Source organism: Astyanax mexicanus, chromosome 6, assembly GCF_023375975.1.
Source record: "Astyanax mexicanus isolate ESR-SI-001 chromosome 6, AstMex3_surface, whole genome shotgun sequence".
NCBI lineage: Eukaryota > Metazoa > Chordata > Actinopteri > Characiformes > Acestrorhamphidae > Astyanax > Astyanax mexicanus.
The window spans coordinates 43,205,042-43,229,963 of record NC_064413.1 but is presented as its reverse complement, the minus strand read 5'-3'; the positions used below and the strand labels follow the sequence as shown (position 1 = coordinate 43,229,963).

Below are 24,922 nucleotides of genomic sequence, written 5' to 3'. Positions count from 1 at the left end.
AAACACTAATATAATGGAAGTTTGAGTGTAACATTTTCATTGCAACTGAAATTTCACTAAATTAATCGATATTGAATTGAATAGGGACTTGTGAATTAGAATCAAATCGAACTGGGAAATCAGTGGTGATACCCACCCATAAGTGCAAGGGTATTAAAAAGAGTTTATCCTGCTTTTGTTGGAGTCACTGTCTCTACTATAGAGGGAAGGATTTCTATTAGATTTTGGAGCATTGCTGTGAGAATTTAACAGCACAGCTCCACAACTCCATAATTGGGGGCTTTATTCGCTTCTGGATGGCAACAGGTTTATATCCATCTGTTCCAGAGAGTCATATTGTATTGGCAATACTTCTTTACAGGGTCTAACAAGCTGTGTGTGTGAAACCATGTGAGATAAAGAGGTGGGGTGTTGATCATTCAACATCTTGACCTTGGTACTTGGTACCTTGAAATGGCACTGCCCCTAAATGCAATCAAATTCTCACAGCAATGCTTGTAAATCTAGCAGAAAGCCTACCCTGGACAGTTGAGACAGTTACTCTATCAAAAGCAGAATACACTTGTTTTTAATATCCTTAATTTCAGAAGAAACAAGAAGTGAAAGATCAAGTGTCCCAATACTTTATAAATGTATATGTTGATACAATGCATGTGTATGCTGATTTTCTGGGAAAAAAAAAAAAAATATATATATATATATATATATATATATATATATATATATATATACTGAAGCTACACTTGGATTGTTTGTTTTTCATTGAAGGATGTTTTGGATAAAAGCATCTCCCATATGGAGAAATGTATTTTTTGGATATATATATTCCCATCCAAAAAATAAATTTCTTCATATGGGACATCCTTCAAAGACAAACAAACAATCCAAGTGTAGTTTCATTATGACACAAGAGCCAATTTCACTTCCTACAGAGAGGATCCTCCAGTATAAGACAAGAAGCTACAAGTGCAGACAGGATAGTGCAAAAAACAATTACACTTCCTAAAACACAATCACAAATTATAGTGATGTAGTAGGTATAGTGACTATAGTGTCCCACTACTGTATGTGCAACCCAACAGCAACTTCAGCTCCTGCACAGACACTAGCTGATCAAGAATCAAGTAATATTGTTAGGTAGAATAAACAAATCTCTGAAATATGATGCAAGAATAAGAAACTGGCCCTCAGAGTGAAGGAGGACACGTTCACAGCAGCAGCAGCAGCAGCAGCAGCAGGTCAGACTGTACACTGCTAATAAAGCAGCTACTGGAACATTCTGTTCATATAACTCATACAGACAGCTCAGGCCAGGCAGGAAGAAAGAAGAGCTGAAGAACTTTAAAGCCAAAGCAGGTACACACACACACACACACACACATTAATACACACCTGCAGTGGTGTGGGCTGCTGGTCGACAGGTACGATGAGGATGACGATTTCCGAGTCGATGCTCAGGTAGCCGAATATATCACACTGAGGAACAGAAATATGCAGCCGAAGAATCCTCAGAATGTTGTGTACTGTTATCGGTTGATTCCGGTTCAACTGAAAAAACACACACACACATTCATTTATTTAAAAAATTACACATTTAAAGCATTCATTGCTATAATTTATAATCAAAATAGTGTTCTTTTTATTAATAATAATTTATATACTAAAATATATATATATATTAAAATTTAATAGAATTCAGTGTTTTATAAATACAACTGCAATACATAAATAAAAGTCCTAATACAAAGTGTTTTCAACAATTATAAATACAATTTATAATTAAAAATGATATACACAAACCACTGGAGAAAATAAGAGACCACTTTGATTTAACCAAATTGAAAACCTCTGGAATATAATCAAGAGTAAGATGGATGATCACAAGCCATCAAACCAAGCTGAAATGCTTGAATTTTTGCACCAGGAGTGGCATAAAGTTATCCAAAAGCAGTGTAAGACTGGTGGAGGAGAGCATTCCAAGATGCATGAAAACTGTGATTAAAAACCAGGGTTATTCCACCAAATATTGATTTCTTGACTCTTAAAACCTAATATGAATATAAACATTTTTATAAGTTTTCTTTGCATTATTTGAGGTCTGAAAGCTCTGCATCTTTTTGTTATTTCAGTCATTTCTCATTTTCTGCAAATAAATGCTCTAAATGACAATAATTTTCTAAGTTTTTGGAATTTGGAAGAAATAAATTCCTACAAATAGCAAAATCAGAGAAACTGATTGAGAAACTGAAGTAGTCTTTTATTTTTTTACAGAGTTGTATATAAATATAATCTTTTCACTTTTTTTTGCTTTATATATATTTTTTATAAACACAGTTGCACAAATATATATGTAAAAATATATAATAATTATAGTAAAACTTTAGATACATGTATATGTATAATTTAGATGTCTTTTGTACAAAACTTTTAAGCTTCCGTTACCATTTTTTATTATGTTATTATTATGTTTTTTATAAATACAAAATATACAGAACAAAGTAAATGCTGATGAAATAAAACATTAAATAAATAATAATGACAATTCAGAGCAGGGTACATCTTGTACTCTTATTGGTTACAGAAAAAAAGCAAAGGAATAGATTAGGAGGCTCTGGGAGCTTTACCATTTGGGGACAGTGAGAAACATAGATTTTACTCTCCTTTTTTCAACTGAAATAAATAACAGATTTATGACCAAATAGAGATTTCTAGATAAAAGCTTGGCTTTTTATCACATACTCAGAGAACATATTACTGCTCTGTGTTTACGAGAGTCTGTCCTCTCATTTCCTACAGGATAAAGCATCTGTATAACTGCAGCCTCTGCTACCATCTACTGTTCACCTGCTGTTACTGAAACTACAGCTCACACAGGACTGAAGACTGATCAACCTGACTGACACTTTAGCCAAATATATACAGAGAAGAAGACAGCGACAGAGATGTTGATAATGATGATGAATTACCTTGGCAAAGGTGTTCATCTGCTTTTTATTCCAGAGGATCTGCAGCATTCCAGCACAGATGGGGCAGCACGCACCTACACACAAAACAGACTGATTTATTATTTCAAAACACATTCACAATCATTTTAATGAATATTAGGACACGTAGAACTTTATAAAGATACTAATTTTTCCTCTGGTTCTCAGAAAACCAAGCATACAGTAAGCTGGCTAATTCAGGTCAGGATTGAGGTCTGGATGTTGGATGATCACCACTTCACCTCACCTCCAGTTCCCCAAATAGTTCCAAAAGTATTGGATGGAGCACCATCATTCCAGAGAACACAGTTCCACTGCCCCACAGCTCAGTGCTGGGGGCTTTTTAACCCTCTAGCTTACGCCTGGCATTAAGGCATGATCTCAACAGGTTCAAGTTGATCTATTCTACTGGCAACTGACTCAACAGAGTGTGCATTTCCATATACAGCTCTGGAAAAAAATAAGAGACCACTTCAGTTTCTGAATTAGTTCTCTGATTTTGCCTTTTTTATAGGTGTATGTTTGAGTGAAATGAACATTGTTGTTTTATTCTATAAACTACAGACAACATTTCTCCCAAATTCCAAATTCCAAAAGAATTGTCATTTAGAGCATCTCAGAGCACTCAAATAATGCAACATGTTCTCCTCCACCAGTCTTATACACTGCTTTTGGATAACTTTATGCCACTCCTGGTGCAAAAATTCAAGCAGTTCAGCTTGGTTTGATGGCTTGTGATCATCCATCTTCCTCTTGATTACATTCCAGAGGTTTCAATTTGGTAAAATCAAAGAAACTCATCATTTTTAAGTGGTCTCTTATTTTTTTTACAGAGCTGTAAATGTCAGCAATGAGTTGCAAGTAAAGTAGCTGATGGCATTCATGTGTCAGGGTAGGGTATAAATAGACAAATGTAACTGCAAAGTTAAATGCGGAGTGTGTCATTTACTGCATGTGTCTTTTTTTTAGTTAAATGTTTTTTCAATTATAAAAAAAAAGTATTTTCTTGATAAATATCTGGTTTATAGCCTTTATCTTTCACAGCATTTTCCCTTTGGTGTCACTTTACTAGAACACAACTATAATTATTAAAACAATACTGCATAAAATAGCAGTATTACGGAAGGCATGACATATGAAATATATATATATCATTATATTGAATTACACTGATACTGCCCTGCACCACATTGCATAAAGTAATGCTATTAATCCAACAGATTAGACTATAACAATAATGGTAGTAGCAATGTGTGTGTGTGTGTGTGATTGTGTGTGTGTGTAAGAGGGGCAAATTCACTGACCAGGTGGGGTGACAGGGTTGCAGCCCTGTGTGGAGAGAGGAGGGCAAGGCACTGCATTACAGCCGGAGTCTGTCATGAACTCTGATACTGCTCCCATAGCGTGACACACTCCATGATAATCCACAGCCACGCGGTCTGAGAACGCCTCACACACCGTGCTGTACGTCTCACCGTTGTGTCCACACACTTCTTGGCGCACCCTGCAGGCATCCTGCAGATAAAACACACCCTTAGGATTAAACAAGCCATTAAACTATATTATTTACAGGGTGATCTGTTGTTTTTTCCCTCATTAAACTTCTACACTGTTTTTCTGGACAGTGCTTAGAGTTAAGTTCCCACAGAAATGAGTCATTAATATGCTTTTCAGTCAAAGTCAAAGTGCCATAATCTGGGTTTGACAAACTACTCCAGTTTGAGAGTTTAAAAACCTATAATACACAGTCTAGATATATATAATATTATGTCCACCTCCTTGTTTTTGTCCACTTAAATTACAGACTGTAGTCCCTCTTTTGCTTGGTCCAAGTAGATCAGACACAGCAGTGCTGCTGGAGTTCTTTAAGTCTCCTTTTGCTAAAATCCACTTTTTCATGTTCGTTGTGAAATACAATAGGTCTCTCTGAGCTGTAACTGAAACTGTACTTTAACCTCCACTGTCTGCAGTAGCTAGTCAAAGAAAAAATGAGTCAATCAGGAAAAGCACCATATGTACATCAACTCGTGAATTCATGGCCTCACCCACCTTGTCTCGAGACTTCCCACAGACAGAGTTATAGCCAGGCTGCAGCAGAGCCAACACGTTTTACACCAGCTCGCTAGTGTTAGCTATCTTGTGTAACTGTAGGTTTAAATCGGATCTCCGGTTGATTCTGCATTTTAGTGAGACCTTAAATACACACTAGGGAAGGACCGTTTGACAACTTAAGAGAACACCGGTCAAAGTGGGTGTTGTTCACATCAGATTATATGATATAAAGTGGACTCTGGGGCTTCGATGTGGTGAAACTGCCCAAGCACCGAATAAAAAAATGATGGAATGAGACCTTTAAACACATCAGTTTCACTGCTGGACTGAGAATAGTCCACCAACCACAAATATCCAGCCAACAGTGTCCTGGAGGCAGCATCTTAAAGGACATATGATGTGCAGTTTTTAGTTAATGAATCAGTCTTATGGTGGCAAATAGATTGGCAGAATGCCTCTTCCTTTAAACGTGACTGCCAACATGTCCTTGTTAGCTGGCCTACTGCCCGCACTGAGGTGTTTTAATGAGCTAGTAATTGATCTGCCTGGTTTCCACCAAGCCTGACCTCAGGAAATGTGGAGCCGGTTAGCAGGAGCAACCCGAGATCCAGAGCGGAACGCCTACACTCTTTAACTGAAGTGCTGACAAATGATTCTAAATACTCACATTTCACTAAGTGCAGTATAATACACACAGATAAGTGAGACAGGGCTGAGCGTGTTTGTTTTGGTTGGATAGTATTAAATTAGTGTATGTACTGTAAGTGTACATGAGTCAGACTCTTATTTGTGGGACAGTCTATCTGATCCCATCACTGACAGGTCTGAATGATCTAAAGGCTCAAGCAGAGGTTAACTGGCAACGTGATATCAGCTTTTGAGATTCTATATCACTAAGCTACCTTGAGTTCCTTCAACTCAGGGATCATGTCAGTTTACCTCAGTGTGCTGTGTTTGTGTGTGTGTCTTAAATGTTGAATTAATCATTAAACTCCCCATCATCAAGAGAATGACACATAGGCTGTGTTCACATTATCAGGCTAAAGTGACTCAAATCTATTTATTTATGTTACCCAGATCTCATTTTGTGGACATTTATGCTGTGGTTTCATATAACATTTCTCATTTATGTCACTTTCACATCCCAGAATATCTATATCAGATGAAAACGGTCAGATCTTTTTTGTCTGTATACATGGGAATATAATTGTTTCCAAACACACACAAGAGAAGACTCTGACTTCTGTGAACAGGGAGAGACCAAAATACAATAAAAATAACAAACATATTTTATATTTTATAATAAAATCTGATGATTAGTTTGTAGCATTTGCACTGAGAGGAGCTTTCCTACTAGCACACTGACCAATCAATCTGATTTGCTCTTCCTGAAGAAGGGCAGGACTTATAGTTTAACCAATGTCTCCTCATTTATAAAGTGTATAAAATTAAAATACCTATCCAATCTATGGCTGCATATTAAAATGACCCAAACCTGAATTTAATTGATCCATTCACAAATCCCTAAAAGAAGGCAAAAATTCTGACTCTTATTTGAGTCACTTAATCCTGATAATGCAGATGCAGAATTGAGTAATGAGGCTTGTAATGTGAACACAGCTAAATACATATATACAACTCTGGAAAACATTAAGAGACCACTCTTATTTTGCTATGTATAGGTATATGTTTAAGTAAAATGAACATTCCAAATAAAAACTTTGTCATTTAGAGCATTTATTTGCAGAAAATGAGAAATCGCTAAAGATGTAGAACTTTCAGACCTCAAACAATGTAAAGAAAACAAGTGCAAATTCATAAAGTTGTAAGAGTTCAGAAATTTCCATTTGGTGGAATAACCCTGGTTTTTACAGTTTTACTGCATCTTGTCATTTTCTCCTCCACCAGTCTTACACACTGCTTTTTGATAACTTTATGCCACTCCTGGTGCAAAAATGCCAAGATTCAGCTTGGTTTGATGGCTTGTGATCATCCATCTTCCTCTTGATTATATTCCAGAGGTTTTCAATTTGGGAAAATCAAAGAAACCCCTCATTTTTAAGTGATCTATTTTTCCAGAGCTGTATATACAGCCTATGTAAAAAGAAACACCATTAATTAAACCCCCTATAGTATAGGACAATGTAATAAAAGTTCATGTCATCAGTAAATACACTGTGCTGGGTTGACCCTATGGTCAGTCTGCTGTTTTTTTTTAGCTGCAGGTAAATGAATGGTCTGGCCCTCAGCACTCAGCAGACAGCAGTAGTTAATGTGGTAGATGTAGTCTTCTGACCCAGCTGGAAACTAGGGCCCGGGGTGAGAGGCCAAGTACACACTGGCTTTAGGCTCTGTGGTTAATTCTGCTCTGCTATTATTTAGTACAAAAGTGCACCACCTTGTGGCACAGCAGGAAAGCAACCTGCAGTCAATGTTCCCTATTTATGATGTTTATTCACTTCATACAATGTGAATCTGGCGGTTTTCTTTATACTGTATCAGAGTGTGCTGATGAAAGGAGCAATTTTAATGATAACTTCCTTTAAAAGTTTAAAAAACATTATTATACCTTTTTCTGTAAATGTTTTTTTAGGACTGAGATTGTCAGGTGTGCATATTTAGCCCATTTTCTTGTGCAATAAAGAGAAGAAAGGTATCAGTAGAAACTTTTTTTTTCAATGAAATACAAAATCGACATTTGATGATAGCGATAATGATGTACTCTAGAAGAGCACAGTGTGAAAGTGATACTAGACTACTGCACCAAAGTCTGTACCTGGCAGTGTCCCATGTAGGCCAGGGTCTTTCCCCGCTGGTAGAGCAGGCACAGGTTAGCATGCTCCAGGTTGTCTGTATCACAGGCCGGATCCAGCTGGTTCGGGTCACAGCCTGAAGGGCGGTTCACACACTCGTACTGCAGACACGGGTAGTCGGTCATGTCCGTCAGACACACTCGCCGCTTCGGGATGCACCTAAGAAAAAAGCAACAATTAAATACACTGCTGTTTGTTGGCAACAATTAAATACACTACATATTGTTGGCACTAGGGGTGTGCCATATCATATCGTACGCAATAATATCACCAACATTTTTGAATATCGTGAACCGTATTATACCCTGAAATATTGTGCCATATCACCACCACTAATTATCACATCAGGGTACTACTTTTTTAATGTTCTTCACACTGTTCTCATTTCCCATTATATATCTACTAGAGACTACCTGTCCAGTATCATTCATTTAACTTTAATCCTGGATATATGGAGATATTTGGAGTGCATTATTAGTATCATGACATCCTGGATCATTGACTTCTGTTACAAATCTGATAAAATTCTTGTATTTTTTTTATATCTCAGTAAGGGGTGTGCCATATCATATCGTATGCAATAATTTAAAAAAATAATAAATTTTATTTAGTTGGAATAGTGTATTCCTGATTTTTTTTTTAATTAAATCTTTTGTCATATCATCGATAGTATCGATATTGTGAAAATAACATCAAATATTGCGATATTATTTTAGGGCACCTAGTTGCCACCACAGTAAAGTTTTTACAAAAGGTACAGTAATACCCAGCCACGCCTAGAAATCTGCGTAGCTGTCATCTAGTACCTAGCACAGGATAATCAAATACAGCTATGATCTTGTCAGATGGAGCACTTCTCTACCTAGGTTACCAAAGTTATTAGTTATAAGGATGCTTGGTCAAAACTAGCAAAATCCTCTTGTAAAGTTTGCATGTGTTTGGTCCACGTGGATATAAAAATGATCACATCGTCTAAGTAGGCTGCATGTAGGACATGATTCATTCATTTCTAAAAAATTGCTGGTGAATTTCTGAGCCCAAAAAGCATGACTGAGTATTGCATAAAATCATCCGGGGTCACAAAAGCAGATGCCTCCTCACACAAACCTGGACCTACATTTGATGCAGTGTGCCACCAAAACCATTTCACTGTGTGGACACTGTGCAGGATTCCAGCATAGCAGAATCAATATTATGAGTGATTTCACACACATATGGTCACTGAATGTCTTAAACAACACCTAGTATCATCAGCAAATCTTTTCCATAAAATGGTAATCCCTCTGTATATCATTAGGTGTTTTATAAGTGTGAGGATCGCTGATTTTTTTAATTCAGATCTGCTCTTGGTTTTTTGGTTCGGTTATTATATTAGGGAGTTAAATATTCGCTATACAGAAAGAAAGGCAGGCTTCAAGTGAAAGAAAGACACAAACACAGTAAAAGCTTGCACATATGGGAAACACTATAAATATTCTCCTTCATTAGTGACAAACATGTGCACAAGTAACGCTTTACATCCTATTTTTATTGGGAAATGTGTACATCTGTTACCAAACTTGAAGCAAACAATATAAAGCTAGCCATCTATAATTATACATCTGATGAACAGAAAACTTGTCCATACAGTATGTGTAATATTAATAATACGTATTTATGACAAATATTTAGAATTGGATTGAGACACACACGCAATCAGTAGCTAAAATATGCAATCTCAACAGTTTCAAAATATTTTTTTAGCATGAGGCTTGAAATAAGTTTCTAAATGACCAGGGTTTTCTGATTTCCCAGGATGTGTGGGAGTCCAAAAATGTGTTTGCTCACTATGAAGCAGTCTCCTAAAAAGGGATTATGCCTAGTCTTGAACTACACAGCATTCTAAAGAGTTTTTCCCATTGAAAGGAAAATTTAGGCTAGAACTGTTTTTAATCCTTGTCAGAGAAAGCAACAATATATTTACAAATGTTTGTGAATATTCTTTTTAATTAAATGAGGAGACTACGGAGATTAAAACACACATTTTTCTTAATTTATTGAGGTTGAGAATATGACCTACACACTCAAGAATTACTGTGTTATAGGAATAAAAAAAAAATAATAATAAAAACAACTACTGTCTGGTCTACAGTCTCTTATTATTATTTGTACTGTTTGAATTATTTTTTTTTTATTCTAAAAGAATGGGCTTGTTTTCTTTACTTTTTTGTTGTTGTTAGAAATTTGATTTTCACACCGAATTAACTATATTGCTACGTAACTAATTTTGCTGCTGTTACTAAAAGAAAAAAATAATTACATAAATAATATTAATCCTCATCCCTCGATTCTCAGGTCCAGGACACACGGCCACTCCCTCTATCAGACATATTAAACTTGGCTCCATGGCAACCAGACTCAGTAAACTCAGCACATCAAGGAAGGCTCCGTAAAAGCTCCTCAATCAGGTTTCTAACAGCGAGCGCTAACCATTTTATCGCCTTGTTTACAAAAGAACAAACAACGCAGCAGAGCGCTCTCTTTGAACAGCGAGCCAGGAAGGCATGTTATGAAGCATGCTGTTAGCTGTTACACAGGACAGATTCCAAAATACATTTATCTTCCAGGGAGGGATACACAGTCTGATGTTCTCAAGAGCTTTGTGAGACCTTCTCTCGAGATTAGTGGGAAAGAGCTACAGAATGTTCTCTAGCACACACTGAAATTAATTGAAAATTGTCAAAACGTGTCAGAAATAACCAATAGATCCTTACTTTGCATTCGGTATATAGCCATACAGATCATACATAAGGACACTTAAGCAATAATACACAAGAGGGAGTGCTATAATGTGTAATATTGTCACTGTAGAGCAACACAGCAGTGCCAATATTACACATTATAGCTCAAACCTTGAGTGTATTATTGTGATTATACCATATATAGTTTCATTATTGCTGTTTATTGAAATATTTTGAGTTAAAGAGGGCGAGAAAATACAATATGTTTGGTTATAAAATCTCTGAGAGTTAAAATAGTTCCATTGCTGCTCTGCTTGTACCTGCGCTGTTTGGCTTGTAACTCTTTAGTGTTACTAGCTTTGGTTACAGTGCATTACCGGCTGATAATGGCACTCACAGAACGCCTCTCAGCCAATCACACTGTATGGTCGGAACTAACTGCGGTATAATATAGCATAGGTTGTAAAAATTACAATCAGTTAAACATTATTGTATTGCTTAATGTCACACATAGGTCCAGTCGTATTTCACACTGCATGAGGCCACCCAGAAGAAGAAAAAACATTAGCATGTGGCTAATGCTAATGCTAACATTCGGCCCATGGCACCCATGAGATCCATTCCCTGAAAGCGTCTGATCCCCTAAGGCAAAAGGGCTCACAGTCCAGCGGGAGCATCCGGAGGAAGGGTTAGAACAACACGCTCTCTCTGCGCTCACTCCTCCAGGCTAAATTAGCCCGGGCTGGGGGGAAGCCTGAACATCACACCTGAACAAACAATCAGGCTGGCTTCTCCAGGATAAGCATAAGAACACAAAGGAAGATGGGGACCGGAGTGAAGGAAATGCCAGGAAATCAGCTTTTCTATGAACTGAACTTGAGAGATTGTCTGTAACTGGCAGTAGAAACTGCTATATTTTATACATTTTTAAATAAATGAATAGATTTATTTGATATAGTTTTTTGATATTAAACTAAATAAGCAAACTAGCAAGATTCCTGGCAATGTGTTACAGTGTGCTGCCAACCCTACATACTGTATCTTTAAAGTCCTTGTATTGTGTGCCCACTACATCACTCAATTCCCCACACCCTTCCCCACACCACCTCCACCAGCCTGTACTGGTAACATAAGGTGGGTTTTGTTCATGCATTAATATAGCTGACGCAAAAGTTTGACCCTGCCATCTGCATACCTCAGCAGATATCTAGATATATAGATTCATCAGACATGACTACTCCAGACCAAACGAGAGCTAAATCAGCACATTAGATTCAGCAAAAAGCAAAAAAAAATAAAATAATCAAGCATTTAAATGGTCTTTCAAAAAGTAAATATAAGCATTCTTCTGGGATTAAAAACGTGATTCTAGCTGTAACTGGAAATATCTGTGCAAAAATTGTGCGGAAGTGAGGTGCACAGCTCCCCCTCCCCCTCCCCCTCGCCCTTCTCATCAGCAGCCAGATAAAGCTCTGCTCACTCAGGACACTGTGTATCTATTTCTTGTGTCGAGAATCAGAACATTGCAACATGATGCGTTTGTCCTGCGATGTGACTATTGTGCATGCCACATCGCGATGACGATGCTTACACAATATGTATCGCGCAGTCCTAGTATAAAGTTGTCATCTGAGTTACTGTAGCCTTTCTGTTAGATCCAACCGGTCTCCCCATTCTTCACTGACCTCTCTCTAATTTTTTATTCTTTTTTGCACTATATTGAATAAACTCTGTTTAGTTGTGCTGGAAAACCCAGATAAAAATCAGTAGTTCTAGGAGAAATCGCTATGATCCTTTTCTTCCCGTTCTAGTGGTTGATGTGAACATCACATAAAGATGCTCAACTGTATCTCTATGATTTTATGCATTTGCTCACTAGATACTTGTTGGTACCACTAGATTTTCAGGTTTATTTTTCTCTCCATTTTCTCACGTGCTTACTTGTACAGGGTCTCTCAAATGTAATCTATAAAATCCATATAAAATGAACAGTTGAACAGTTTGATAAAGGGTGTTTCAATTCTATACTCTGTCTGTAGCTAAAGGGCCACATTTCACATCTTAAATGCCACTATCTTGGATTCAGCTTCAGTTTTTCAGATGGGAAGCCAGGCTTGCAACTACTTTCCACTTCAGTTACATCTAGTCTAAATCTGGAATCTTTTTCCTTTTATTTTTCTTACTTTTAAAATACCCTGAAGATTTTACTAGCCATGTCTCTTTCATAATGAGCTCCTCACAAAAAAATATGACCATGAATAGAAATGTTAATGGCTGTTAATAATAATCATCAGTGTAATTAAAGATGGGAACATTGTGATCTTGGTCTTTGAGCTATTGGCCCTTACCTCTGGTTCTTCTGGCAGGGGTTCGGGGAGCAGGGCTCTGAGCTCCTGCAGGAGCCATACCCAAACTGATTGTCCTGGAAGCCCACACAGCGAGCCACGCATGCACTGGGGTATGTACGTCCATTCCGGGCACACACTGGAACAAAGTGATCAGGGCAGCCGCATGGAAGGCCTACACAAGAGACAGAGATCAGTTTTTGAGTCAGTTTGATTTAGATTTTGCTATTTATAGGTATATGTTTGAGTAAAATGAATATTGTGGTTTTATTCTATAAACTACGGAAAACGGACAACTCAAATAAAAAAAAAGATGCAGAGCTTTCAGACCTCAAATAATGCAAAGAAAACAAGTTCATATTTATAAAGTTTTAAGGGTTCAGAAATAAATATTTGGTGGAATAACCCTGGTTTTTAATCACAGTTTTCATGCATCTTGGCATGTTCTCCTCCACCAGTCTTTCACACTGCTTTTGGATAACTTTATGCCACTCCTGGTGCAAAAATTCAAGCAGTTCAGCTTGGTTTGGTCTTGATTATATTCCAGAGTTTTTTTTATATGGTAAAATCAAAGAAACGCATTATTTTTAAGTGGTCTTTTTTTTCCAGGGCATCACCTGGATTTAACTATTTAGGAAAATAGTTAAAAGCCTCCCATTGAATAATTACTGCATGGATGATTGTGTTTCAGCTGGCAAGAAGTTAGATAACCCTAACTGATGCAGGGGGTAGCTTTTTATTTGTTAATAATCATGTAAAAAAGACATATTCTGTGATTGTGGAAAAGATGTTAATTTGTTTCATGAGTGTAAGTAAACGATTATTATATAAAAACAAAATAAAAACTGATATAATTCCAATTATTATATTACACTTCGAATGCTAAAGTACTGAAGGTTTCTTCACTGTATTATAAATCAAACCAACCTGTCTCAGTCACACACACACACACACACTTACCTCTGAAGAGGTGGCGGTCGTCGTCTGAGTGTTCTAGGCTGGGGCACTTGCGTGAAGAGCAGATTGTCTCTCCAGCATAACAGGAGCATGAGTCACAGTCCTTCTTGAAAGATTCTCCATGAACTGTAAGATACACACCAGCAAATCAGTCAACACCAATCAGAGCGGTGCACTGATATGAGTGACACCAGCATACAGTTTCATAAATGTATCTTAGAGCAGCTGGAACAAGAACTAATCTGCTAGGAGAGCTATCTGCCAACAGCAGAGAGACAACACAAAAATCAAAAAGCCAAAAATCAAAAAACATATAAAAAAAAAATAAATAAACAAATGGTATATAGAAAAAAAATATTTATATATATGTAATACATGTAAATGATTTTAGTTAAACAACAAAAAAACAACAATGTGAAGGTGTATGAAGATAAAAGACTCGAAACACCCTATGACCCTGGGTTCTTCACTGATGACGTGTCCAAGCAGCCCCAGTAGGTGTATCCAAATTCTTTCTAAATACTAAATATTTAAATATATGTACCTAAACTATTTTAAAAAAAGCACATATGATAAAGTTATAATCACAGCAGCTCAAGACAAGAGTTCAGCAAGAAACAAAAGGAACCAATCAGCTAAGCGGAGGTAGTGCATTTCCCACTAAAGCTGATGGCTAAGTCTTAGTAAAGCTGTTAGGAAATCCGTCTAAATGTGTGTCTGCCACACTCCCTCAAAACGGCCCTGCGCTTCCTTTGAACTCTGAAAGGAGAAGTTAGAGCAGAGTGCGGTGGTCTCCACAACTTCTCCTCTGGGACCTGATAAAAATTCCCAGAAGATCACTTCACTTTCCTTACTTAACACTATTGAAGCAGGCCTGTAAGCCTGGCTAGTCCTCTGTAAAGCAAACCACATCTGTCTCGAATAAGCCCAAGATGGCCGACCCCCTTAGAAGAGGAGTAAAAATAAACATGAAAGAAAAAGCAATAAACTCATTCAGGTTCAAACCAACCGGCATTAAAAATGTTTTGTTTACAGAAGAAGCATTTATGAGCTTTGGTAATGGTAGAACTCTGTCTTCAATTACTAGAAAATCGCACTTGAGTACTTGCATACTTGCAAATAAGGCAAATTCAACTGGATATTTCTTTGAACTGAAGCCAGATTTAACAGCAATTTTCTTGTGCGTATTATGACTTGCGGAATGCTAAATATTGGTAATGTGTGACTGCATGTGTGTGTGCCTCCTGGTTACAAAATTTAGCTGTTGTTGACAGTGACACCGTACCACTAGGCGGCAGTCACATGAGAGAGCAGCTCATGTGCTCCAGACTGATGAAAGACTGATGAATCACACTCATTTACGGCACCACTGGGCTCGTGTCGAGGAAGGACGAGGAGTAAGCTCTGTAAGCTGTTCGGTGACATTTCGGGCTGCCCCAAAAAGAGACCACAGGAAGGAAATTCCAGCGTGTGGTGGCTTTTACTTTCTTCTTTTAATGCAATGTTTTGCTAGGACATTCTTACAGATGAAGCAGAGAGCTGGGGGCTGTGATTGGTTTAGGCCTTGTACTTTTCTTTATTAGAAAAGAAAACTTGAGAGGAACCAATCGTTACTGCAACAGATGTACAAACATCTGCAAATCTTCTTTATTTTGTCCACTTCTTAACTATTTTTTCTAATTAAAGTCTAAAGAATTGGCAGATGGCATGAGTCTTTTGTCACCAGGTCCACTGCCAAACTTTGTCTAAATGCAAAAAAAATAAAAATAAATAAAAAACTAAATGTAGACCCCAAGAACTTAGCATATGAGCAGATGAACTGTTTTCTAGAGTGGTAGAGCTTTATTTTTTACAGCTCTGGAAAAATTTAGAGACCACTTCGGTTTCTGTATCAGTTTATCAGATTTTGCTATTTATATGTATATGTTTTAGTAAAATGAACATTGTTGTTTTATTGTATAAACTACAGACAACATTTCTCCCGAATATCAAATAACAATATTGTCATTTAGAGCATTTATTTGCAGAAAATGGGAACTGGCTGAAATAACAAAAAATGATGCAGAGCTCTCAGACCTCAAATAATGCAAAGAAAACAAGTTCATATTCATAAAGTTTTAAGAGTTCAGAAATCAAGATTTGGTGGAATAACCCTGGTTTTTAATCACAGTTTTCATGCATCTTGGCATGCTCTCCTCCACCAGTCTTACACACTACTTTTGGATAACTTTCTGCCACTCCTGGTGCAACAATTCAAGCAGTTCAGCTTGGTTTGATGGCTTGTGATCATCCATCTTCCTCTTGAGTATATTTCAGATGTTTTCAATTTGGTAAAATCAGAGAAACTCATAATTTTTAAGTGGTCTCTTTTTTTCCAGACCTGTAAATATTTTAAGAGTTGATGAGGAGTTTGTGATCCAAAACTAATCAATAAACCTACATGACCAATGCTCTTGTAGCTAAATGAAATAAAGTCCTTGTCACGTCTGGTGCTGTTAGCTCCTCTGTCCCTTCCACACCAAGCTCTAACGGAGGTTCTCAGGTCAACAACTACACTACCCAGAATGCACCACCTGCTGACATCACGCACTCACCTGATCACGTGACACCTCACCTGCTTCCTCCAGGAAGTCCCGAATACTGATTACTGGCACTATAAAGGTGCACGCCACACAAACACCCACGCCGCATATTGTAGGTTCTCCTCATTACAAAGCGTTCTTTATCTCTTGTCTTCAGTTTATCTTGTGTATGACCTTGCTTTTTTTTTTCTTGACGCCGATTATTGCCTTTGCCTCTGATACTGGATTGTTTGTGTATTACCTGGACTGTGTTTTCACTACTGCCTCTTGGATTACCTCTGACATTGGATCTCTCGTGTATGAACTCTGGACTGTCTCTCGTTTATGGTATGGTTTTGCCTTCATTGCTCTGTTTACTGGTGATTACCCATTGTTTCTGTATCGACTACGTTTACATCTGTTTATTTTATAATAAACATATATTTTTATCAGTATCTGCACGTGTCTGCAATTCTGTGCACACCATGACAGTCCTCACATGAATGTTTAAAACCCTCCATTTTCAAGCTCTTCTTTTTTAAGAAAAAATACTGGATTAACAGATGAGCTACATTAAAATGCCAAAACAATTTAGGGGATAATATACTGATCATAAGGTGTTTTTCAAGGGACACATTAGAAATGCATAAACCTGTGTAATTTGTGAGGTGCTAGCTTGTGAATGGGGTTGAACACTGGCCAGCATGTTCAATCTTAACAATGATGTTTGGCTAAAATTCTCCATATGAACGGACAAGATATTCTGAAATTTTAGAAATCAATCACATCCATAAAAAAAATGTAGGAGGCCCCACATGCATGTCCCACAGGTCAGTGCAGCATTCTTTAGCTTCCATGGTACATGGCAAAACGCATGGGACATAATATAGAGCCAGACCCATGACAACTGGCATGTCAGTGTAATGTGCATTTTTTTCTGAAGACGTTAATCATTTCTTGGGACACAACACATTATAATCAGAAAGCAAAAATGAGCAAAATCAAACATACAAAAGATTTTCTATTAAGTCTAAAACAAAAATTGAAGCATGTCTCACTTTTTCTCTGTTCTCCGCTGACGCAGGTCTGGGTTGTGTCGATGCAAGGCATCTCAACGCAGTTCTCCAGACGACCACTCTGTCCGCAGGTGCACACCTCGTAACAGCCTGCTTGACCGCTGCGCACAGGGACTTGGATTCGCGCCTCCATATGCACCAGGAACTCCGACGCCTCACCCAGTTTGCAGCCTACCACAAGAGAGATTTACCATTAAAACCAAAATATACAAATATTTGTATGGATCATGGATCAACTCCAAATTATATGTGTTATACACAGAAAAATGGGTACTTTAAATTTACATGATTAAAATGTGTTACACACATAAAACATTACATCAGTATCATTTATTAGGAGTGCTGTTCACATTTTTCCTTTTTCTGACTGCTGTCACACCTAGCCACCCTTCCACGGTTCAGAGATCACCCTCCCCCGACTGTTAAGGCTAACTTCACCCTCACTCACACCTGACCTGGATCTTTTCTTAATAAATGGCTCTATATTCACCTGGAGACTCCGTATCTTTATTGAATGTTTTTTTCCCCATGTCTTTCCGTAATCCTGTTTTTTTTGCCCAAAACATCTCTGCATTTGTATCCAACTTCTACCCTGTCCAGCCTGACGCTGATGAAAACTTCAGACCAGCTGCTCAGCTGCCAGTTACTGCTAGCTTCTCTTGTGCCAACACTTCATTGCAGACTCTGTTTGAAGTTTACATGGACTTCATCAGTAATTTCATTATTCTTAACATTACTACGTTTATGTTGTGGGAACCCTATTTCACAAAAACACTGCTTTCTGCATTCTAAAATACTGCTTTCTCAAAGTAAGAGGATAATAACAACACTTAATGTAATGGCTGGGTCTGCACTGAGCTACAAAGATGTTCCACATGTAGTACTTTTACAATATTTTTTCCTTTTCTGAAGTTTCTGGAGTTGAGTGTTTCCAGTTCTACTTTTTTAAAAAGTATCTCTTTAGTTTTAACCAAACCTGTATGTGCAAACTGAATCAAGTTGTTTTGAAGAATCAAGTAGAACAGGGGATGAGTCGGTCTGACTGAGTGAAAGGACAACTCTTGATCATTTATGAATCATAAGGCCTTAGGATACCTATATACTCATACAGCGCCCTATCTTACCACCTGCACAAGGCGTAATGCTCATCGTTATCTTACACCCTTCCAACAGTGTATTTTCATACCATCCAACTATGTAATTTAAAAAGCAGCAGTGCTTCCGAATACATCTATGCTGACAGGTACTGAAGTCCTAAGGGAGCACAATTGGCTTTGCTTCAAAGGCTAATGTTGATCAGCACAAGGCACCTGTGAGCTGATGTATCAAAACGTAGTTGCTGCACTTTCCTCTGAGTGAGCTGTGATGCTACTCGGCAATTCTACATCAGCAGCAGTTTGAAAGTTCCAGTTGTTATGCACAAATGGACAATGCACCACTGAAATAGCAATCTGCCAAAGTCAGAGTTCACCTGGCTCTTGAATGGAATGACAAGTGATACACTGATTGGTTTATTGCATGTTACACTCAAAACATACTCTTGATTAATTAAACAAATCAGTTCATACCTCATGTGTGTTTCGAGCAATGCAAAGTGTACTTTTCTCAATGTTATGATAGCAAAGACAAACTGACAAGCCCTAAATATAGCTAAAATAGGGCCCTCAATGTTTGAGCCTCTATTTAAAAGTCTCAATTTTCTTGAAAAATCTCCTTGTGCATGATGCCCCAAATGACCGATGTGCAACGCTTTTGCATGGGGCTGTGCCTCTTTGTGTGACATCAGATTTAATTGGTATAAACCAGGCATTATTCTCTGCACACTTTACAGAGAAAATGCCATTAATTAGCTTTGCACTCGCGACCTCCCGAGACTAGGTCAGGACCCTCTTGAAGGTCACAACCCCTAGGTTAAGAACCCCTACACCCCGACCATAACAACCCTTTGTAGAGAACCCTTTGTGTTGTATTTTAAGAGTGTACTCAAAAAGAACACTCATTACAATTAGCTGCTCCTGCTCTATTTGTAGAAAATGATTCACAAGAAACCCATCAAGAGGAGGATCCTACCAGGCACACAGAAGTATGGCAGGCAGTCTTGTCCTGCGTGACAGCCCTTCCTGTTCACTTCACACAGATGGTTGCTGGGACACGGGTTGGGGTTACAGGGGTGGATCACCTCCTCAATGATGTTGTCGAAGGGGCTCGGAGCTGAGGACAGCAAAGGGATTTCAGATTAAGGTTTATATTAACAGGATAATGAATAATTTAGCTGAAGCTAGCAAGATATGAGAATACTCACTGAGGTATCTGTGTAGAGGAATGCATCTCTCTGGGTCATCAGTAGGAGACAGAAGATCACAGATACGCTCAGGGGTCTGCCCTTCTGGGAAGCGTGTAAAGTCCCCACAGTGCGTCAGGATGTCCACACAGTCTGACCTGAGGGTGCACACACACACAGAAATGGTTACTTGTGACATTATCCATCCAAAGATCAAATACACAGGCCAAAAGTTTGAACACACCTTGTCATTTAATGCATTTTCTTTTATTATCATGACTATTTACATTGTGTAAATTCTCATTGAAGGCATCAAAACTATGAATGAACACATGTGGAGTTTTATGTACTTAACAAAAAATGACCTGGCCTCCACAGTCACCGGACCTGAACCCAATCCAGATGGTTTGGGGTGAGCTAGACCACTTTGAGTGAAGGCAAAGGGGCAACAAGTGCTAAACACCTCTGGGAACTCCTTCAAGACTGTTGGAAAACCATTTCAGGTGACCACCTCTTGAAGAAGCTCACTGAGAGAATAATGCCAAGAGTGTACAAAGCAGTAATCAGAGCAAAGGGTGGCTATTTTGAAGAAACTAGAATATATATATAAACTCCACATGTGTACATAACACTCCACATGTGTTCATTCATAGTTTCGATGCCTTCAGTGAGAATCTACAATGTAAATAAGTCATGAAAATAAAGAAAACGCGTTGAAAAAGAGAAGGTGTACTGTACTGTATAAACATGGAAATCACCACATAAAATATGTCATCATACAAGACAAGACAAGTATATCAGGCATAATTAAAGGCACATACAGAATATATATATAATATAAAGCCTTGTTTTAAGTATAACTGGGCAAAGCAGATTCACACCACTTCTCTGTGCTCTTGCCAGGCTGGTTCAAGACACACACATATCAGCACTGCCTCCACCTCTGCGTTCAAACGGAGGAGATGAAAGCCTGCTTCCTGTTGACTGTATACACCATAAAACAGCCTCATGCCTGGAAACGCATGGCAGCATTTGAAGGCCTTTCTTCTGGCTTGTTTTCAGCTGTCATGAAACGCACGGCAGTCCCAGCCTGGCTCTACGAATTTGACGTGCCGGGGTGTAATTTCCGCCCCTGGCCGCATGTCTGCCGTCAACTTGTTCACCCACACTGATGCAAGAATGCACACATCTTTTGTTTCTTTGCCCACAGTCAGGCACTGGAACAACATAACACTGCCGTCTTTAAACACAACTGGCACCCATGGATACAGGCCAAACAGGTGAAGGAAAAAAGAATGTACCCATATTCACTTCTTCAGTTCTGTTTGGTGTCAATAGATAGAGCACTTACTGCAGCCACTGGCACCAAGCAGCTTTACAGATTTTGAGGGGTACACATTGATAACATGCAATCTGTTTCTACCTGGAATTTGAGATTTAAGATAGAATTTGGTAACTGCCTTTAACACATCTCTGCAGTAAACACACACACAGACATACACACTAGTCTAACATGAGTGGACAGTGAGTGAAAGCAGTGTTTAATAACTCCAGCAGCACTGCTGTACCTAATCCTCCAGAAATGAGAATGACCCACCTCCAAAATAATAGCTGCTCTGTGATACTCCAGTGAAGAACAGGATGAAAGAAGGATAATAAAGTATACATAGAATCAGCAGGACTATATTCTGTAACTATATAACTGTAAACTGTTCCTATATGCTCAGCTGAGCTGATAATATTCCATGATATAACTGTGCGTTATTATTATAATTATAATCAGACGTGTGTGATTAAGAAGAATGCAAGGCATTGCATCAAGTCAGTCAAATAAAGAGTAATGTAATTTGTAAAACCTTTTTAACTTTTAATAATTCTGCACTTTGTTATTGTTTATAGTGATTTGAGCTTTTAAACTTTTGCTCTTGCACAATTTTTAAAGTGCTGGCAAATTTGAATAGTGAGAGTTTGACACGTGGAAGTGTCACTGAGAGGAAAACCAGAGATAACCAAAACAGAGCTGTAAAACAGGCAAATGCTCTTTATACTGTGTGTAAAGCCCCACATTGAACATGAGCCAGTACATCTTTTAAGCTGCAGTGATGTAAAACATGATGGCTACTTGTCAGGATTGCAGCAGGTAGACGAGGAAAGCAGATGTAAACCGCGCTAGAGACAAAGGGCTTTCAATACACAGACAGAGAATAGGAAACACCTGGGACCGGTAACAAGGGGGCGTGGTTACAAATGGGCAGGTGGGAGCACTAAAGACAAGAGAGGAGACAAGGAGGAGACACAACAGAAACAGAACCATGTGCTAGAAAGCACATGGCAGGGAAAACAGGAAGTGCAGGATGAAAAAATACAGAGATAGGCCCAAAAGAACAGAAACGGAGCGTGACACTACTTCAGCAGAACATTGTGTTTTTGGAACCTCACTAGTCCACTAGTTAAGATTTCTAAGATAAGCAGATTCTGCTAGGTATTTAAATATGGGCTGCTATATGCTATATGAAGCAGACCTCAGAACCACAGCTTTGCCTGTACCAGTGTCCACAAAAAGGGTCATTCAAACTGCAGGGCGATTTTCACGTCGAATTGCAGTTTTAATGTGATTTTCAAAATGGAATAAACACAATTTTACATAGACATTTTATCTTTTTATTCTAAAATGTCTGAAAACGCTACTCCTTTCTGAAGTGTTTATCTGTCTTACCTTGGTCACCGGCGCATCGGCAAGCGACCATCGCACTGAGCTCATACCCAAAAAAGTTCCACAAACTCCAGGTGGGACAATATTTACCTAGAAATAAATCCTACCGTTTTTAAAAACTGCAGCGTCAGATTTGTGATTAATTGTGAAAAACAATAATAATCTCTCCTTCAAAGTTTCTTCTGTGACTAGTTTAGTGCATCAATTTTCAGTCAAAAACCTGCGTTCTGAAGTAAAATCCAGTGTCCGTGCTGTGTGTACACAAGGTCAGTGCGAGATATGAACGCATGGGCTTGAAAACAATGTTTTAAATCATTGATTAACTTAATGAGTCGACTCTGAAAGCATTTGAACAGATTTTCGAAAATTGGATTTTTGGTGAAAATAATCAAAGATTTTTTTTTAGGCCATGATCGACTATGTATCTGTGCTAGGCTATATACCTCTCTCCTATATACCATTTATATCTGCTCTCTCCACTACTCATACTAGAGCCAAACATGCATCAGAAGCAGAGCCAACTCAAATTAGAAATCAAAATGAACCATATTTATTTGAGTTGAATAAACCCAGATAAATTATTTTTTACATTACGATTTTTGGCTCTTTTGGCTCTCTCTCTATTCACAGTGTAGCAAAGTCTTAGGGTGTATCTTATGACTCAGGATGGCTTAGTTAAAAAAGCACAAGAACAGGAAGGGAACTTATCTGAAAGCCTTCAACACAAGCGATGTGAGCATGTAAGAATACGTGACTGTCCACAACATCCTGAATAAACTGTCTCTCCAAGCGTACACACTCGGAGGCAAGCCGGGACAGGGCGGAGGGAGGAGAGATGCTGATGGATGTGTATGAGGTCACGCCCTGCCATCACTCACTGCCACGGCCCTTTGTCCCAGGCTGCTGGAGTCGGGGTGGTTCTCGTCAAAGAGCGAGGAGACATCATAGCACAACATTCTCCAGAAGAGTTGCGTGAGGACGACTAATCCTCACAATACCGGAGCGCCGCCGATCGACGACCAGACGGGCTTTTGCTCCAAGTGTAAATACAGGTGTGATAAATGCAAACAAAACAGGGAGTGATGTGCCTGTGTGTGAATGAAACTGTCAGGTGTTCTATCTCTCCAGGCTGTCCTGACAGCTCTCTGCAGCACACATCAGCCCAGGCCGGGGCTGTCAGCTCCTAAGTGTGTTTCCGTGGCTGGGTGATTCTAATATCCTGCTGGTATGCTGAGACCAATCCAGAGCTTGGAGTGAAGAACTCGCGCTGCTTACAGCACAGCGACTCCAGATCAAACAATCTCCGGGCCTGGAAGATTAACCCAGCCGTGACTCACTCACACCTCGCACTCACACGACTAAACCGAGCAATATCCTCAGTGTCTCCATGTGGAGACGGGGCCTCCGCAATTACCGGAACACTTTAATGAACTAATCCAGCTCTTGTGGAAACAAAAGAACAGTAATCGTTAACTCTTAATCCCATTTTATATCAGATGTGGTATGGGGTGATCAAGCTGTCTGCCATGTGCTATTCACTTCTATTTTACCCAACAATTAGTCACCAGGGTATTTTAGGAGATTTTAACAACTGCAAAGCATTTTAAAGCACACAACTATGTGTACTGCAAACACAATAATATTGTTTCTATCAAAAACACAAAAAAATACAGTGATCATTCTGCAGAGTGTTGTAGACTTATTTGGACTGACCAGAGCAATGAATAACTGGGACATCAGTGATTAAATGTCTTTTAGTTAATAGCTAACGTGCTCAAAGGTATAGGTCCCACTATAAATTAAGTCGCATTAAAAATCTATGCAACAACAATAGCCTGGTTTCCATCCAAACATTTCAAGAACGTTCTGTGCAATTCTGAGTTTTTGGCAGGAAAAAAAAAAAAAAACAGAAATGGAATGGAAGTGTTACCACTCACTACAGTTTTGCGAATAAATGCAATAGGCAACCGTGAATGGGACAAGAAAGACATTGGAGACCTTTATTTTAAGCCATAATTTAACTTTGCTACCTCATCCTAGTGTAAAAATCATTTTGCCATATTTTTTTTTATTTTATTTTTTTCCCCATTCAGGATTCGTGCATTTTTAAAATGTGCAAAAACTCGGTGTGCAAAATACTCTAATGTAATTATTAGTAATTTACACGCTATTAAAATAGTAGAGCTTGTGTAAATATATACAGAGTTTTGGCTATTTTACTACATATTAATATAATCTGCAGATTTTTTATGCAGGTTTATGTACTTTTATAATTACATAATTTGAAGCTAAAGTTGACACACATGTGTAATACACTAATTAAGATGTATTTAACCCTATTAAACCTTCTTAATTTGTTCTTGCTTGATTAAAACACACGGTACAATATTTAATATGCTAGAACAAGGAACCTCAGCATG

The 24,922-nt window shown here is 38.3% G+C and overlaps 1 protein-coding gene and 1 long non-coding RNA gene across 2 annotated transcripts in view; one reads left to right on the top strand and one right to left on the bottom strand.

Moving 5' to 3' along the window:
- The window catches only part of reck (reversion-inducing-cysteine-rich protein with kazal motifs), a 77,301-nt gene that overhangs the window by 2,668 nt on the left and 49,711 nt on the right, over window positions 1–24,922 (bottom strand). Inside the window, exons 12-20 of the mRNA XM_007233387.4 lie at window positions 19,811–19,947; window positions 19,579–19,719; window positions 17,491–17,679; window positions 13,875–13,997; window positions 12,918–13,089; window positions 7,813–8,008; window positions 4,289–4,499; window positions 2,967–3,040; window positions 1,393–1,548 (exon numbers count right to left, since the gene is read on the bottom strand). Of these exons, the coding sequence (XP_007233449.3) occupies window positions 1,393–1,548; window positions 2,967–3,040; window positions 4,289–4,499; window positions 7,813–8,008; window positions 12,918–13,089; window positions 13,875–13,997; window positions 17,491–17,679; window positions 19,579–19,719; window positions 19,811–19,947 (1,399 nt within the window). The remainder of the gene's footprint in view (window positions 1–1,392; window positions 1,549–2,966; window positions 3,041–4,288; window positions 4,500–7,812; window positions 8,009–12,917; window positions 13,090–13,874; window positions 13,998–17,490; window positions 17,680–19,578; window positions 19,720–19,810; window positions 19,948–24,922) is intronic.
- LOC125802518 (uncharacterized) lies at window positions 16,401–18,003 on the top strand. The gene is made up of 2 exons (XR_007439650.1): window positions 16,401–16,780; window positions 17,517–18,003. It is a non-coding gene; the product is annotated as an uncharacterized LOC125802518 (long non-coding RNA).